The sequence below is a fragment of the Panthera onca genome, chromosome C1, assembly GCF_046562875.1.
Source record: "Panthera onca isolate mPanOnc1 chromosome C1, mPanOnc1 haplotype 2, whole genome shotgun sequence".
Lineage (NCBI taxonomy): Eukaryota > Metazoa > Chordata > Mammalia > Carnivora > Felidae > Panthera > Panthera onca.
In genome coordinates, this window is record NC_138346.1 from 156698785 (window position 1) to 156717778 (window position 18994).

At 38.7% G+C, this 18994-nt stretch overlaps 2 protein-coding genes across 9 annotated transcripts in view; one reads left to right on the forward strand and one right to left on the reverse strand.

The window, feature by feature from the left end:
- Positions 1 to 13691, forward strand: part of ZZZ3 (zinc finger ZZ-type containing 3) — a 107863-nt gene extending 94172 nt beyond the window's left edge. For 6 of the 7 annotated variants that reach the window (XM_078451765.2, XM_060625830.3, XM_078451768.2 and 3 more), the window contains 3 exons: positions 3981 to 4115; positions 7332 to 7432; positions 7737 to 13279. In XM_078451765.2, the coding sequence (XP_078307891.1) occupies positions 3981 to 4115; positions 7332 to 7432; positions 7737 to 7881 (381 nt within the window). In that variant the 3' untranslated portion in view covers positions 7882 to 13279. Of the gene's footprint in view, positions 1 to 3980; positions 4116 to 7331; positions 7433 to 7736; positions 13280 to 13362 lie in introns of those variants that run through there. The other variant, XM_078451769.2, reaches the window with a different exon arrangement.
- Positions 13692 to 14532: 841 nt separating this feature from the next.
- The window catches only part of AK5 (adenylate kinase 5), a 259760-nt gene continuing 255298 nt past the window's right edge, over positions 14533 to 18994 (reverse strand). For both annotated transcript variants that reach the window (XM_078451771.1, XM_078451770.1), the window contains exon 14: positions 14533 to 14673. In XM_078451771.1, coding sequence (XP_078307897.1) covers positions 14605 to 14673 — 69 coding nt within the window. In that variant the 3' untranslated portion in view covers positions 14533 to 14604. The remainder of the gene's footprint in view (positions 14674 to 18994) is intronic.

An 18994-nucleotide genomic window follows, 5' to 3' on the forward strand; every position in this document is an offset into this window, starting at 1 on the left:
TCTTTTGCACGCATGTGCTCTCTCTTTCTCTCTCAAAATAAAAACAAACTTTTGAAGAAAAATAAAAAAATAAAAAACCTCAGGGGCACCTGGGTGGCTCAGTCGGTTAAGTGTCTGACTTTGGCTCAGGTCATGGTCTCACAGTTTGTGAGTTCTAGCCTCCACATCAGGCTCTCTGCTGTTAGCACTGAGCATTGCTGATACTGTGTCCCCCTGACCCCCATCTATCCCCTGCTTGTGCTCTATCTCTCTCAAAAATAAACATTAAAAAAAAAAAAGACATCGTAAGTTTATATTTTTTAATTTCAGATTCAATTTAAGGACTTTGGGGATTTTACTTCTCCTTATTGATCTTAAATATGTATCTTCTTTCTCCCATTCTGAGAATCCTAGATATCAGTGACATTGACATAATACTCACTTTCTTTGTCTCATAGTGCTCACAGTAGTCTCAGAATATAATAATACTAACCTTACCATCAGCAGTATGATTACTGGAAACAGATTTTTTGACAGTTCTTTTCTTTTTTTTTTTTTTCCTTGGGATATATGCCACTGCAGAACTAAAGTCAAATCCTCTTCAAGTAATTCCTCTTGGTGTTATTGACCGCACACTAATTTAGATCAATTTATTTTATTTTCCTTTCCATCCATAGACATTTCTTTTTATTGCTGTTAATATTTTTATTTTACATCCTGAAATTCATTTCCTCAGTAACTAACATGATTCTGGTTCTTTGCTTAAAGGATTACCTTATATCTTTCTTAATACTCTGATTATTTATAATAATTGGCAAAGGAGATTTTAATGAAAGGTCAGCAAGTAAAAGTAAGTCTCTTTTTTGTTCTGTTTTTAGATTAGCCAAATACCGAGTGTATAATTTGGTATGAAACTACCATAAAATGATTGTATTCTTCACAAATTTTTCTTTTTAAAATAGCTAATATCTGCTGTGTCTTAAGTTTGTACTTTGTTAATATTAGAATTATTCATTTGAAAAATATTGATTCTACATTTTATATATCAGGCTCTGCTAGAGGTCAGCTGCATCGTTGTGCACAAAATATTTATGATCTTTGCTCTTACAAATCTTAGTCTTGTGGGAGGAGATAAATGTGTAATCACATCAATAAATTACAGATTTTAAAAAGTGCTTCAAAAACAACTGATTATAATTATTTAAGAAGTACTTTATTTAGATTTGGAGTGTAAGTAGAAGAACTCTAAAGAAGTGTTAGTCAAGGTGACATGTGAAGGATGAATAAAATTTAGCCAGATGAGGAGTAGATTAATATATGTAATAGATTGAATTTGATTTAACTTTTGTTTGGTTGATTTTATTTATTTTTAAATGAGCACCAGTTCAAATCATTCTGAATTTTGAAATAGCTGTTCAGATATTTATAAAACTACTAGTGGTAAAATTTATAGATTTCAAGTTCTTTTTTTAGGAAATCAATATCTAAAGAAACCATATGATTACATGTATGTACTTCCATAGTTTTAAAATCTGTACACCATTTTAGCCTCATTTGGAATTAGTCATAGGATCTCCTCCTTAAAGTTTAAAAATGATTTTAACAAGGAAATCTGTTTATGAGGATTTAAAAAAGTTTTTTAATTGTGATAAATACATATGTTCATATTTTTGTGACCCAATCTCCAGAACTCTTTACTTCTTAGAAAACTGACACTCAGAACCGTTAAACAGTATCTCCCATTGCCTTCTCCTTCCAGCCCCTGGCAACTCCCTCCTACTTTGTCTCTATGAATTTGGCTACTCTGGGTGCCTCATTTAAGTGGAATCCTGCAGGTTCTGTCCTTTTGTGACTGCCTTTCATCACTTGCCATAATGTATTCAGATTCATCTACCTTGTAACATGTGTCACTCTTTCCTTCCTTTTTAAGGCTGAATAATATTTCATGGTATGTGTATACCACATTTTATGTATTCATCTGTCATTGGACACTTGGTTTGCTTTCACTTTGTGGCTATTGTGAATAATGCTGCTATGAACATAGATGTACAAATTCCTGTTCGAGTCCCTGCATTCAGTTCTTTTGGGTGTAGACCCAGAAATGGAATTGCTAGATCCATATGTTAATTCTACATTTACTTTTTTGAGGAACTGCCATACTATTTTCTATAGTGGCTGCAACATGTTACATACTCCCCAACAGTGCACTAGGGTTTCAGTTTCTCTATATCCTTGTCAACACTTGTTATTTTCTGTTTTGTTTTGTTTTCTTTTGTTTTCTTTTGATAGTAGCCATCCTACTAGTTGTGTGGTGATTTAACTTTACTTAGTCTTGTTGGCCAAATTTAATAGTATCCTTAGACTTAAAATGCAAATTAAAAAATTTGGCATAGTTTCTACTCTTTGTATTTGCTTAAAATATCTGAATTTAATAAATTTCACTATAAAATTCCTTATCACATTATTTAACTAGTTAAGTCACATTATATTTATTAGTGTTAGATATTTATTACATTACTTAATGTCATTTTCAGTGCTGATATAGAAAGACAGTAGCTGTAATTTAACATCTTTAGTTGACAGGAACTTGAAATGAGTGAAAGATGGTGGGAGATAAGGTAAGTGAAGCATGAGATTATAAACAATCTTTTATTCAGCTGAAGACTTTGGACTTGACTCTGTAGACAGTTAGGAAGTCATTGGGAGATTTTAAATCATGGTGGAGCTGGAGGAAGGAGTGATACTATAGAGGACCAATTTGAAAAATTTAAGAAAGTGTTAAGTAGTGACCAATTTTGTTGGATTAGATATGACAGTGAAAAATTAAGGGTAGCTCTTAGATTTAGGCCTTAGGCTGCTGAGTGTATAAGGAGTTACTAAATATTCAGACAAATCTGGGTTCAAACCACCTGACTCCATAACTGATTAATTATGTGACCTTGGGTAAATGTTATTTTTATAGACACCGGTTTCCTTGACATAAAATAAACATTGTAGTTAATAATACCTAATATGAGAGCAAGAGGAATGGGAGGGGTAGGAGTTATCTGGACCAGGATTGATAGACTATGGATGGGGTCAGTGAATTGGAGATGCTTTCAGGAGCATTGTAGATATTAGTGACCATGGGATCATGAGGTCATGAAGGAAAGAAATGGATCATTGATGGCAGAGCACAAATAAATTGGGAGAATAGGTAGGAAGCAGTTAGTGATTCATCTGTCAACTTCAGCTTCATGTATTTCTATAGTTGTAGTATTCATTTTTTATAGTCTTCTAAATGATCATCTTCATAATTTAGTTTATCCCCTTGGGTAAGACAGGAATGTCCTGCCTTGATTATTGGGAGTATACAGAGCAAAAAGTGGTTTGCTCTTTGTTAAGAAAATGTGATATTTACTTGAGAAAGCATAAAAAATCTTTTAGAGAAGAGGAGCTTCCTGCAGATGAGGTAGAAGTAGATTATAAAGAGTATCACAAGGAGCCATGAATGTGTTGGGATAGGGTTGAGTCTGCATTAGTGTATGACAGAGGTAGGAATCATCCCCTGGTACTTTGTACAGTTCAATATTACTGTTGCATTAAGAAGCCTTCCAAAAGTGTTAGTCTAAAATATCGCTAATAGCAACACTAATTTTCTGTCAGCCCTATAAGGTAAAGTATCTTAAAAGTGAAAAATATTTTATTAGTAGAAAAATATTCTGTGTCAGTATTTCTTACTGTTCTTTTTTTTTTTTTTTAATGATTTTTTCATGTTTATTTGTTTTTGAGAGAGAGAGATAGAGCATGAGCAGGGGAGGGGCAGAGAGAGAGAGACACAGAATCCAAAGCAGGCTCCAGGCTCTGAGCTGTCAGCACAGAGCCCGACATGGGGGCCAACCCACAAATTACGAGATCATGACCCAAGCTGAAGTTGGACGCTCAACCAACTGAGCCACCCGGGCACCCCCTGTTAGTTCATTTTGATTATCAGATGTTTTTGTTTTCTGTTTTGTTATTAGGATGAAGAAAGTATTCCTATTATGTATAGGAATTTACCTGAATATAAGGAACTATTACAGTTTAAAAAGTTAAAGAAGCAGAAACTCCAGCAGATGCAAGCTGAAAGTGGATTTGTACAACATGTGGGCTTCAAGGTAAATTCTACTATTCATTTAATTTTTGGAAGGGTGATAAGAGAGATTTAAATTAGTTTCTGCAGCTTTAAATTCCCAGCATACAGATAAAAGTAAGTTTAGCTCTAGTCCTATTCATTTATATAAAGTAGTGTGCTACAGTTTCTGATCTCAGTAGGTTTATGATTCTCTGGGAAGAAGACAAACATACAGGTATCTATATTTTGAGGTAAAATATGAAGTGTTTTTGTCTAGCTATTTTTCTTATTCTCAGTTTTACTGAGATATAACTGACAAAAATTGTATATACTTAAAGTGTACAAAATATTAAGGTGTAAAAACATCACCTCACATAGTTACCTTTTTCGTGTGTGTGTGTGTGTGTGTGTTGAGAAAACTTAAGTGTACTCTCTTAGCAAATTTCAAGTATACAGTACCATATTATTAATCCCATGCTGTCCATTAGACCTCCAGAACTGATTTATCTTACAATTGAAAATTTGTATCCTTAGACTAACATCTCATTTCTCCCACCTCGCAGCCCCTGGCAACCACTGTTCTACCCTCTGCTTCTGAGTTTGAGTTTTTCATTTCATTCATAAGTGAGATTATATGGCACTTGTTAACTTCTGTGGCTTATTTTACTTAGGATAATGTCCTCCACTTTCTCATCCATGTTATCACAAATGGAGGATTTCTTTTTGTTTTAGGGCTGAATAATATTCCAGTGTGTGTGTGTGTGTGTGTGTGTGTGTGTGTGTGTGTGTGTGTGTGTTTCACATTTTCTTTATCCTTTCATCCATTGGAGCTGTTGCTCTTGTTCATAGATGAGAAATTTCTTTTCGCCGTTCAGGCTACTAGAAATATATCCATTCAGTCCACAAAATTTTGAAATACCCATTATGTTCCAGGCACTTTGCTTAACTGCTAGGGATTCATTAGTAAACAAGATGGACTCGGTTTCTGTCCTTATTCTGTTTTCGTCTCATAAGGAATTTAGAGAAGTTAAATTAGTAAACATAGTTGACTATGGCTAGAGAACATATCAGAGAGTAGTGCTGCTATTAAGGTGCCTTTGAGATTTACTGAGCAGTTTAAACTTTCCTTACGAGGTTGGGGAACCATTGAAGAATCTTAAGTAGACAGTAACATGAAATTTGCATTTCAGAAAAATCATTCCAGTTACTTACACTATTAGTATAAATAACCTTGGAGAAGGCAGTGGGTTTAGAGTGGATAATCTCTGACAGCTTGTACTGTTAAATTTTGTAAACAGTAATGTGTTCATGTATGTTATTTATGTAGTTGAAAAAAAATAGGTGAAGGAGAAAAAGATAATTCTGGACTTAGTATGGAGAATGGAAAGAAGAAAGCAAAGCTAGAGGCAGGGTGACTGGTTAGAAATTCTTTTGGTAATTTAGACCAAAGATGAGAATGTCTGAGGTTTGATTGGTGGCTATGGAAATTGAGAGAGATTGACAAGTTTGAGAACCTTTGGACTTCAGAATTGGCTGTACTTGGTGAGATTGGAGGAAGTAAAACTGAGACCATGAGATATAGATTTGCTGGTAGTGGTATACATAAAAATACTGATGCGTGCTGTGACTGATAAACAGAAACTTAAAATTATACCTCTCATTCTCTAGTATGGCCATTAGCCATACTATATTAAATGATTTTTCGTCTTGATCTTTCCATGACCTTGCTTCTCCATTAGAAATTTTCCTAATTGGTATCTCTGGCCTTTCAAGAGGAAACTCTCCACTTCTCAAAATTTGCCCTAAGACCCAGCTGTGGCTTGTTTACTAACCTGTCGGTCACTCTAGTTGGTCTGATGTTCAAAGAAACTAGAAATGAGATTTATTTCCAAAATTGTCCCGAAGACACTGAGGGCTACCACAATGCCACCACACTAAGAAGGAGGTAGATCTGCCTTTTCTTTGTTATACAGGGCATTAGTAATTAGGCTTCTTCAGGCTTTGAAGAATAATTCAGTAAGATAAAAGTTTAGAGAGGATTTTGTGTTCTCTTGGGTTTGGTAATGATAGCTTGTTAAGTAGTTCTGTAATTATACAGTTTTAACTATGGTATTAAGTCAGTGGTTCTCAATCACAGTCATTATACATTGGTCTGAAGTACCTTTAAATAGTTATTGGGGCACCTGAGTGGCTCAGTTAAGTGTCCAATACTTGACTTTGGCCCAGGTCATGATCTCACTGTTCGTGGGATTGAGCCCCCTTTGGGCCCTCCTGAGAGCAGGATACCAGGTTGGGTTTCTCTCTCTGCCTCTTCCTCACGCTGTCTCTCTCTCTCTGTCTCTCTCAAAATAAATAAATAAACTTAAAAAATAAATAGTTATTAACACTCAAATGTCTAAATTTGCAAATGGTTTACTTGAAATTTTATTTACTTTTTAAAAGGAGTTTATTTTGGAGCAACAAGCAAGCATGAATGGGGGAGGGGCAGAGAGGGAGAGAGAATTTTTTTTTAAATGTTTATTTCTGAGACAGAGACAGAGCATGAGTGGGGGAGGGGCAGAGAGAGAGGGAGACACAGAATCTGAAACAGGCTCCAGGCTCTGAGCTGTCAGCACAGAGCCTGAGATGGGGCTCGAACTCACAAACCGTGAGATCATGACCTGAGCCAAAGTCGGTCGCTCAACCGACTGAGTCATCTAGGCATCCCGAGAGAGAATCTTAAGTAGGCTCCATGCTGTCAGCTCAGAGCCTGATGCAGGGCTCCATCCCACGAACCGTGAGATCCCGACCTGAGCTGAAATCAAGAGTCAGATGCTTAATTGGCTGAGCCACCTAGGCACCCCCTACTTAAAATGTTAAAAAGTCAATTAAAGTAGTAAGTACACTTACCATGATGAGCATTGAGTAAGTAATGTATAGAATTGTTGAATCACTATATTGTACACCTGAAACTAATAGAACTGTATCTTTACTGGAATTAAAATTAAAAAAAAATTTTTTTAAAGTAAAGTGGAGCATATTGAAGGTTATCCCTTGGTTATTATAATGTACCTGTCACTCACCTGCACATTCATCTTGAATGAATGAAATTTGTGCTAGTTTGCTAGAAATTATATCTAATTTACAACCATTTTCGTGTTATATTACTGTCTAGTTCCTTGGGGAGAGAGGGGTTTTGGGTACATCCTTGGTTTCCCAGTAGGAAAAAAAGGTTTTGGAAAAATGTAGCTTAATATTTTTCTCTCTGAAACTTTTCTAGTGCGATAACTGTGGCATAGAACCTATCCAGGGTGTTCGGTGGCACTGCCAGGATTGTCCTCCAGAAATGTCTTTGGATTTCTGTGATTCTTGTTCAGACTGGTAAGTGTTTTCTTCATATTAGGTCTTCAGTTTTGACAAGTAAAGAGCTTTTCAGCCACTAGTGAATTTGATTTCCAAACTACTTAGAAAATGACCACATTTAGTGGGTTAAGCTTTGTTGTTGTAGGCAATTAAGAAATTTTCTTTAATTATACCACATCTCAAGTAAGTTTCCGTTAGAGATTTTGGTGGATTAAAGAAGTGGAACTGTGAGGAAGTTTTATAATATCTACTCCAAAATGCATCCAGTGCCGTGTATTGATGTGTCTGTGTGTGTGTGTTTGTGTGTGTGTTTTCTTTGCAGCCTACATGAAACAGATATTCACAAGGAAGATCACCAATTAGAACCTGTTTATAGGTCAGAGACATTCTTAGACAGAGACTACTGTGTGTCCCAGGGCACCAGTTATAATTACCTTGACCCAAACTACTTTCCAGCAAACAGATGACATGGAAGAGAACATCGTATACTAGTCCTCTTCAACACATAGCAATGGTATCATTGTGAATTATGTGCACAGTTTGGAAAGATTCTCTGCTTTCCCTGAAATGACACTCACAGCATGACAGCTTCCTGAGTGTTCTTGTCAAGTCCAGCTCTGCACCGTTGTGGCTCTAGATCACTGTTCAGCAGCCGAGCATTCCTGGTGAGCAAAGGGTTTCCCTGGTGAATTTCTCACCACCACCTTAAAGCCTTTTAGGTGGTGATATTAAATGGGTGAGATGGAAACGAGAGCACACATTAAAGAGAGTAAATTCCAAAGGTTTCAAAGAACTCGGTCATAAATAGGATAATGAGAAGACAAAGTATTTATATTAAAACAGTTTAGTAGCTTTCAGTTTTGTGAAAATAGTTTTCGGCACAGAAGCTGACTTCTTAGACAAAGTTTTAACCAATGATGGTGTTTGCTTCTAGGATAAACACTTTAAAAGAACTCACTGTCCCAGTGGTGGCCACTGATGGCCTTTAGTAAATCGGAGCTGCTTAACCATATTGATGTCTAATTTCTTTTAACCACAATGAACTGTCCTTATTACCAACAGCGAAGCACTACAGGAGGCACTGTGGCATTGCTTCCTTGACCAGCTCATGGTGTGTGAATGTTATAAAATTGTCGCTCAGATATATTTTTTAAATGTAATGTTATATAAGATGATCATGTGATGTGTACAAACTATGGTGAAAAGTGCCAGTGGTAGTAACTGTGTAAAGTCTCTAATTCACAACATTAATTCCTTTAAAATACACAGCCTTCTGCCTCTGTATTTGGAGTTGTCAGTGCAACTCATCAAAGAAAACTGCCTAATATAAAAATCATATATATGGTAATAATTTCCCTCTTTTGTAGTCTGCACAAGATCCATAAAAGATTGTATTTTTATTACTATTTAAACAAGTGATTAAATTTAGTCTGCGCAGTGAGCAAGAGTTCACATGCATTCTTTTATACTGCTGGATTTTGTTGTGCATCATTTAAAACATTTTGTATGTTTCTTCTTATCTGTGTATACAGTATGTTCTTGAATAATGTTCATTTGTCAGGAGAACTGTGAGAAATAAACTATGTGGATACTGTCTGTTTATATTATAGAATGCTTGTTGTGACTTCCTTTTTGGTTAGATTTTGGATTTGTTTTACTAGTGTTAAAACCAAAAAAAAAATTTTTTTTTAGGGGGTTGCTTTACCTTTCTGTCCTTGAAAAAGAGTAAGGACTATATAGTATTATGGAAATGAACTTGAGAAGCTCTGAGAGAAGATGGTAATCTTTTCACTCAGTGTGTGCTGAGACACTAATTAAACTAGGTTACAAAAAGAACACACACCATGGTTAAAAAGGCTATTATTAATGTCCAGATGTGAAAACTATACTCGGGCTGAAAAATTTTACTCTTAATTCTTTTAGATGAAAGTAAGCCTCTTCACGTGTTTAATTTAAACAGATGGTTTTTGAAAATCACTCTATTCACTGGCAATTATTATTGACTATTGGAAGAGATCACATAAGTATTCTAAGATTAAGTATTATACTCACCTAATTTTTGGACTAAGTCCCCTGTTTTTTCCGATTTTAAGTCAAGGGAACGTTATTTAATACTCCTTCAATACGTTGTAGGGTACTAAAATCATACCTTGAATTTTTTTAACTGAGAGAAGTAATGTTATTTTAAGTATAGAAATATGAGAATTTTAAAGTAATATATTGACTAAAGAATACTGATGTTGATAAAATATATTGCATCAGGAAGAACAGGAAATGGACTTGAGCTTTACTTCTTACCCTGGAATCAGTAGTTGGGGGGAAGAAGAAGGAGTTGTTAACGTTTGGGCATTTTGATATTAAATGTTAACTGATATATGCTAGGAAATCTGCCTTCTTGCAGCAAGACAGCAGCACTTGGTAGTAACTTCTGTGTTTGTATAGAAATAATACTGATTATTGGGGGGAGACCATTCAGGTTTATTCAAAAATCCCATAAAGTGTGCTTTGGAAGAGGGCTGTGTGTGATACAATTCTGATGTAAACAATACACAAAATAAATCCACTTAACTGTATTTTTCAAGAGCAAAGATTTTGAGAACTTTGAGTGGCAAAGAGGATTATTTTCTGCTTGAGTGAAGATGTGTTAATTTTGCATTTTTCACCTCCAGGCAAGTAGTCCTCCTGGCTTAAAAAGGCCCTATATGGTAATAGTAGCAGTGATAGTAGTAGCATGAGTAGTAATATGGTGGTGGTGTTTTAATTGGCGGACTGCAGGAATAGGCAGGGCTGTCTTTTACAAGTAGTCCTTGGATCTCCTACAGAGAAGTATTGGCCTTAAGAGACAACATAGACCTACTTGTGAAAGCCTTGCATATTAAGTGGTAGGTCAGATGTAGGTCAGATGTATTTCCTGAAATATTATGTTCAAGTTGTTTGATAAGAACTGAAGGAACTTTTAGTGACCCCTAAAACCACTGCTTTAAGGTTTAGGCAGAGGCGGCTTTGATTGGTGTGGTGTGCACTAATAATAAGCGCAAAACTGAGTAAGTGCTTACTATGAGCCAAGCCAGCATATAGTAGCAGATTTAATTCTCGCAACCTTAGGAGAAAGGTGCATTTGTTAACCTGTTTTCATATGAGGAGATCTAGCCAGAGAGGTTAAATAACTTGCCCAAGTTCATATGGTTAGCAAAGTGGTCCTGCTTAGATTTTAACCTAGACAGATTGCTGCAGAGTCACTACCCAATTTATGGAGCAAGAACATTCCCTTTGTGTCAGGCATCACTAAGGTTTGGAGATGGAAGTGTGTGGGGGTTGTTTTTCACTCTTTTTCCCTGGTGTGGCATGGTTCCTAGAGCCACAGACCTGAGGACAGGTCCAGGTTCATGGTACAGAATAGGAAGCAGATCCTTGGATGGGAAGACAGCACTGAGTTCTAGAAAACCACCCAGACGTATAACTTACCTATTCTAATTTGACAGCAAACATGTGATCTTGAGGCTTTAGGCAAAGTCTCCTGCCTGAGACAGAATTTGTTTCCATGCATGTTTGGTGCCTCTCACTTAACCTAATAGTATGCCTTACCCAGTTTCCTTCCCTTTCCCCTTGTGTTTAAATTATAGTACAGAAGACAACAGTGTACTGAGATATGAAGAACATTTTTTTTTTCAAGAAAATAGCATATCACAGGTAGTAAGGATAAATACTGTTTTGTGAAAGTCTTCTTTTAGTTATTACTGTGGCATGCTATATAAACTGTATTTCTTAATGTAGGTAACAGATTTTGAAAGCCATTGTTCTAGTTGCACTGGATGGAATTGGAAGTACTTGTTTTTTTTGTTTTTTTCCAGATAACAAGTAGTTTTTTCCTCCACAGAGATTATAGAGGCATTGACCTTTTAGGTTGTAAAGTATTTTTATTTTTTAACCTTATGAAAATAACCTCCTGTTGATAGAATCCCAGAAAAAAAATACCTTTTTTTTTTTAACTTGTTTTTCGTGTAGCCAATTAAATGAATTTTTGAGAAGTGGTATCCCATTTAGCTCCATAAGGACAAAGACCATCCCTATCTGTGTCCCTGTGGCCTGCCTGGCTCTTAGATTTCTAATAAATATTTAGTACTAGTATAATCAGTGTTTTGATGAGTTATATTTTTTCTCCAGAAAGGTAGGAGAGACCACGTATGTCTGAGTGTGTCTGTGAGTGCCTACGTGGGGCCCTTTGGGGGCCTGCCTCAGGAGATCTTTACAGGGCTCTGAGAGTATTGAAGAATTGCGTCCTATCTTATCTGGAGGATGTTGTTCAAGCCTGGGTGGCTGAGAAGATTATGGTTTCCTCTGGGTTCCCAGTTAGGCTGTAAACCTTGATTCTCTGCCATGTTTTTAGAGTGAAAGGGCACTGGAGTGGAAATTCTGGGTCCCAGTCCCAATTGTGAAAGTGAGGCACTCAACAAATATTGACAAAGAACCACCTTTTACTGAACTCTAGGAACTAGTAAATGATTTACATGTATTACTAACTTGTTGAATACTTGCAACCCCTCTGTGAGGTTGCTTACTATTATGTCCACTGTACAGATGAAATAACCAAGTTTCAGAGGATATAAGTGTTAGCTTTTAATAATTGTGTGCGGGATGGAGGGTATAAAGCTTTGCCCTTCTAGAGCCTTATGGTCTAATGCAGAAGAGCACCAGTAAACACATAAATATAAAATATTACATAAAGTTAGGCAGAGATAAATGTTGTGAAGAAAATAATGTTTGAAGAAAAATGGTGGAAGAATGAGGACCAGACTGTCATTTTAGATGAAATAATCAAAGAACGCTCGATGAGACCTGGACGGAGTGAGGGAATCGGCCTGTGGATAACCTGGAGGAAGAGGCGGGATAGCAACAACAAGGGTCTGATCCAGCAGAGATCTTGGCTTGTTCAGGCAACATTAAGAGGGCCCGTGTAGCTTGAGCCAGACGAGCAAGAGGAGAATGTAGTTGATGGGGTGATACAGGGTACAGAGGCAGAGCAGGTGAGGCCTTGAATGTAGACCATTGTAAAGGAGTTTGGATTGTGTTCTGATGTCTTTCACATACACACAAGGGCTTCTGCTGGGCAGAGACCTCTAAGATCCTTTCCTGCTTTAAAATCCTGTGACTTTAAAGTAGTGATGTCATTTCAAGCCATCCACGTCCGTAACACGTTTTAGCAGTCTGTTGCATCTCCAGATCCTCTTCAGGGGCAAAGCCATTTATTTACCTCTGCTGATTCTTTTTTTTTTTCAAGAGGACAGCCAGCTACAGCCATAAAGGTCACGGCATCTGTTGTCTCCTATCCCGTACTCAAGCTGTCCGAGCTGTGGTAGGCATGAACTGTGTTTGCCAATATGTGGTATGTGTTTAAAGAATGTTAATCCCTACAAAGAGTCATTCTGTGTTTTTGGCATAACTGATCATTTTCACCCTCTGATTCTAATTTGCTCAAATGCTCCTTGTGCTCCCGTACAGAGAGTGAGACAACTGGGGTGGTAATAAAGTACTTGATAACTGTGTGAGTTGAAGGAACATGCCCCTTTTTGGTAATACAGGCATAATTGTAACCAAAGAAATTTAATTTCTTCTTTAGCAAACACTGACATTTCTGTTTAAGAATGACTGCTAGGGCAAAAGGAAACATAAAAATTACCATGTATCATGAGTACACTGAGAATTCTCTATGTAATAGCTCAGAACTGATCTACAGCCAAAATTAAAACCATATGAGCATATCATAAATCTCAACTATTAACTGTGTTTGCTTCTAATTCTGTTTGGAATAAGGCTTCAAGTGCTTTCCAGAATGATGTGAGTTACAAATAAATAGACAAAGAGCTATGCTGTGTTCCATTTATTTTATTTGTACATATATCCATTTCAAGAAAAAAAAAAATGACTTTAAAAATACAATTCTGTCCCAGAATTGGATCCTTATCGGCACAACCATTGAAGGGAAAAGAACGGCATGCAAACTGAAACTATGGTCATTTGTAGTGACTGAATGGAAGATGCAGTTATTCCAGTAGAATATATAAGAAGCTCTGATTTGGCAACTGATAACACAAAAGAGAACCCAAACCTCACTGGTTTGAAGCAGGGTAAAGCACAGTTTTACATATGGATATGATAAGGTTTGCACAGCCCTGGAAAAGGCCCGTATGAAACAAATACAGCACTGGGATCTGTTAAACATCATGTACTGACATGCCTCTCCCACCCACATCAGTATTGTTACTGTTACTTTCTTGTTTGGCAGTAATAAATAAATACACGATCTTATAAAATCAAAACTGTAAGTTGACATTATTCCAGTGAACGCAGTAACAAATCACCTCATGCTTTACGTTGTGTTTGGTCATTGGTATTAATGTATAATTGTTGAAATGCACCACCAGGTGTAAAAGAGATTAGGTTAGACAATTTATTCAATTTGTTTTCTTTGTCATATGACAGTATTCCAAGTAGTAGCCAGTTTCCTAAAAATGAATGCGGAAATGTTATTGGTGACTAGTCTGGGTTTTACAGCCTTGGAAAAGCTATACGATTTCACATTGTTTTACTTATCAAATTTTCAAATTTAATCATATTTCTTATCACCAGTTGGAGTTATCAGACCAGTCTCTCTGGCTCTGAGCTACTAGTGGATGAGACTTGAGGAAACAGCCACTAGAGGAGGTACCCAGGTGCCTCCCCGCCCCATGGTAAGGCCCTTTATCAGGCAACAGCATGTAAATCTTGGGGTGAGGAAGGAAAATGTGATGGGGCATTAGGGGGGCGCTAACACCCTGTTTGATGACAGAGAAATCAAATGGTCAGACTAGCAGGTCCTGAGGGCACAACTGAACACCACGCTCTGTTCACATACTAGCTAGCAGCTCTGAGGCACAGCTGATATGACGGAAGAGTGTGCGTGCTGGGGGTGCGGACGGCTGTCTGAATTAGGAAGAAGAGGTTAGATAATACCAAATACACCATGCATGATTTCCAGACACCTCTCGGAAAGGTCAAGCTCAGAAGCAAACAGCAATGTCAGGATCTGGGGTGGGGTGGGGTGGGGATGGGGGACACAAACGGTTTAACTTGAAACAATATTGTGTTAAGGGATGAGCCTTTTAATATTTTTTCTGTCTCCACTCTCCTTGATGCGCATGCTTTTTTTGCCTTCAGAAAATAGAGTCAATAGCTGTGCAGAGTTGAAGAAAAACTTCCTCCGGTGTCCCCTCTGCATTTACCTATATTTAAAGGGAAAAAGAAAGTCTTAAAAAATCTTTGTTAAATAAGACCATTTTTAATAATAAAAGAATTGCCTGCTCTAGGCGCCCAAACCACAGAGAAAAAAGTGAGTGGTTGTTAAAAAACAAAACAAAACAAAAAAAAAACTAGGTTTATCTAAATTAAAACATCAAGGAGATACCACTGCACACCTATTAGAATGGACAAAATCCAAAATGCATCAGCAAATGCCGGTAAAGATGCGGTACAGTACTCATTCTTTGCTGACGGGAATGCAAAATGGTACAGCCACTTTGGAAGACGGTTTGGCAGTTTCTTACAAAATTAAACATTCTTACCGTATAATCCAGGAATTGCGCTTCTTGGTATTTACCCAAAGGAGCTGAAAACTTAACGTCCACACAAAAACTTGCACATGGATTGTTTATAGGAGCTCTGTTGATAATTGTTAAAACTTGGAAGCAACTAAGATTTCATTAGGTGAGTGGAAAAACTGTGGTATCCAGACAGTGGAATGTTATTCAGTGCTCACAAGAAATGAATTACTAAGCCATGAACAGACTTGGAGGAAACTTCAATTCCTACTATGAGGTTAAAAGAAGCCAATCTGGAAAGACTCCATACCATACGACATTCTCAAAAAGGCAAAACTACGGAGACAGTAAAAAGATCGGGTTGTGGCCAGAGAGGAATGACTAGGTGGGACAAAGAGGACTGTTACAGTAGTGAATTGTGGATACATGTCAATAAACATCTGTCAAAATCCAAAGGTGTGAACACCAGGAGTGAACCCTAACATAAACCGGACTAATGTTGAGAATGATGTATTGATGTAGGTTTCATCGATGAACCTACCATTGTGTGGGATGTGGCTAGTAGGGGTGGTCGTGTGTGTGTCTGGGGACAGGGCTACATGAGAATTCTGTACTTTATACTTTTTGCTGTGAATTTAAAACTAAAAATTGGTTTAAAACAACGAAACGTAGGTGCCTTGTTGAGGTAAAGTATTGTTAAGGCTCATGGAAAGACTAGAATTAGTTAAAAGACTTCCGTGTTCTAGAGCATTTGGACAGGATGGGCATAGGGCTTTGGGTCATGGGCGAGGTGGGGTCATGGGCGAGGGCTTTGGGTCATGGGCATAGGGCTTTGGGTCATGGGCTGGCGTGTAGAGAAAAAGAAAGCTGGGACCTCCACTTGCGGGTGTTCTAAGTGCAGAGTCCCCTCAGACGTTACTGGCACACCACTGCGAGGAGCCAACAGCAGAGGAGGTGGCAGGGAGCGGACTTCCTGGGTGTTAAGGCACAACTACCCCTTCCTCTCTCAAAATGTCCCAACGTTGGGGATGCCTGGGTGGTTCCGTCAGTTAAGCGTCTGACTTCGGCTCAGGTCAGGATCTCACAGTTCGTGAGTTGGAGCCCTGTATTGGGCTCTGTGCTCACACTCAAGAGCCTGCAGCCTGCTTCAGATTCTGTGTCTCCCTCTCTCTCTGCCCCTCCCCGCCTCCCACTCTCTGTCACTCTCAAAAATAAACATTAAAAAAAAAGTGACCCAGCATCGTACCAATCACCGAGGTATGTCCCAGGCACAGGAAGAGGAGACCTGGTGACCCACGGGACCCGCGGGAGGGGCGGGCAGCGAGCCTGCTGAGGTGCAACTCTCAACCTTCATCTCCACAGGTCCTCATTTCTGCGGTTGGGCTGGGCCGTCTAATCTGCATATTTAACAAATTCTCCAGATGATTTCCCTGTGGGTTATCTTGGACCACACTGATTTCTTCCAATCTTGTCTACCTTCTTTGCACAAACTAGTTTTGATTTCACAACACTAGAGACTTCACAGATTCCAGAGATAGAATAAGTTCTCAAAAACAAAACACCAAAACTAAAAAACCACATTTAAATATCCCAGAAAATAGGTACAACAGTGTTTCTAGAAGTGTCGTTTGTAATAGCCCCAAGCTGGAAAAATCACACAAGTCCATGAGCAGTAGATGGATAAATAAATTGTGGCATAGTCACACGCTGGACTAGAATAGTGACGGAAGAAACACTACAGCTACTATGTTGAACAACAGGGATGACTCTCCCAAAGTTGTGGTGAGGGAAAGAAGCGGGTCTTGAAAGAATATGCATGCAGTGCAATTCAAGTTCTGTAAAATCCAAGAACACGCAAAGTTACATCGTGTAGGTTTGGGATCCATACATAAGTGATAAAACCATAAAGAGAAGCAAGAAGATGATTATGAAAGTCAGGAGTGGCTCCTGCTTGGAGAGAGGACGGAGGAGGTGACTGGGGAGACCCAGGGAGCCTCTGCCATTCTTTCCTACTTCCTGGGCCTGTGTGGAGATTACACAGTGTTTGTTTTATAATTCTCCAAACTGTACATATGGCTTTTATGCATAACCATGTGTGTGATACATCTCCCAATAAGGAAAAAATTAAAATTAAAAAAAAATTTAAGCACCCTCCCCCAACATGTCCTACCCCTTCCTTCTAGGAAAGTCAAAGACAGCAGTCTGCAACTTGTCTCCCTGGCTACAGGCTTTCCATCTGAGGGCAGAGACTTCGGCTTTGCCCTGTGTGTCCCTCACGGCACCTTGCCTCTTGTTTTACCTCTCCTTCCTCTTCTTTCAACCAACAAACATTTCCTGGGCGCTAACATTATGTGCTGGAGATACCAAGCTGAACAAGACACAATGACCGTGCTCTCACAGAGCTCACAGCTCAAGAACAGAGATGAAGAATTAACAGGAATTTATGCTGTTTCGAGGCCAGCACAGGAGCTGTGGATACAGGAACACCTTCCACAATGTTGGGAGGGCAGGGAGTTTCCTGAGGAAAATCGTCGTCAGCAGCAGCAGCAGCAGCACTACAGAAGCATAAGTGCTTTTATTTTTAAATAAAATATTTTTAATTAAAATGTTTTTCTACCTCTGGTCTTGCTTCACTTCCGCCCTTACTTGCCAGCTTACTTCCTTCTTCCCTCCCTCTCATCATCTCTGAAGTCTTCCTTCGCCCCCTCCCTGGCTCGCTCTCTTCCCTCCCTGAGTCCCTCGCCTCCTTACTGGCTCTCATTCCATTCCATTAAAAAGCAGTTTTTAAACAGGTAATTCTGACAGTGATCTTGGGAGGACAGATATTATCCCCATTGCACACATGACAAAACTGAGGCTTTGAAAGATGAATTAAATTTCCCAAGGTCATACAGCTAAGTAAGTGGCAGGGACCTGGTGGAAACCAAGGTCTCTGACTCCAAAGTCCTTACACTTCCCAACCACATTAGAATATGTCCACCAGCTCCAAATGGCTGCTTGGCTGAATTTGGTTGGGGCAACAAGGAATGAAGCTGGAATGGTAGGCCTGTGTTGATCATAAAGAGGCTTATAGATTCTGTTACATGATAATGGGAATTACGTAAGGGTTTTTAAAGTATGAGTTGATACAATCAAACGGGTACACAGAAGCTGATAAATGTTTGCTTAGTCAAAAAATTGCAGGAGGGTTGAAGTGCAAGGCAAAGAGCACTGTAGTAGGAGCCATGATACCTGTACTAATCCCCAGTCGGCTTCAGGACTCGGACTAGACATTCATCCTCCTGGTGCCTCAGTTTCCTCCTCTGTTCTATAAAGGGACTGACGACACATGTGTAACCTCCAGGTTCGGTTCCAGCTCTGATACTCTATGCTATTCCAAATCTCAGTTCACGTTTTTGTGGGGATCAGGCGCCCATCAGTGGGCATCAGGACTGTTGAGTTTAGTTTGGTGTTGCCAGTCAAGCTGAGCCTGGAGTGGATATGTATTTGAAGATAATGAGAGCCTTCTCTGTGGAGAGACCAGCATGTGCAAAGGGATAGAAGTCTGCAAGCACCTGGAGTTTTCAGGGATCAGTGGGTCTTCGTTGGGGACAGAGCAAATGCTGCTTGAGTTGGAGGAAGGAGAACAGGAGACTGGAAAAATAGGTCGGAGGAGGTTGTGCCTCCATAGATTCACCTATTCTGGACATTTTCTATAAATGGAATCACACAGTGTATGGGTTTTTTTAATTTTTATTTTTCACTAAGCACTGTCTTCATGGTTCACCCATGTTGTATGGGTGTCATTACTGTGTTCCTTTTTCTGGCCCCATAATGCCTTATCTTTAACCTGCATGTACAAGACATGCTTTGGAATGCCTGCCTTCCTAACATCACTTTTCAGCAAATCTGCTGCTGCTCGCTGCCCTGCTGAACCTGCGCTTGCCTTATCAAACCCTGTAAGGAGGGAAGATTGTTAACTCACTGTCCTTGGCCCCTCTCAGGTTCCCTTCCCCATGTAGTGGGC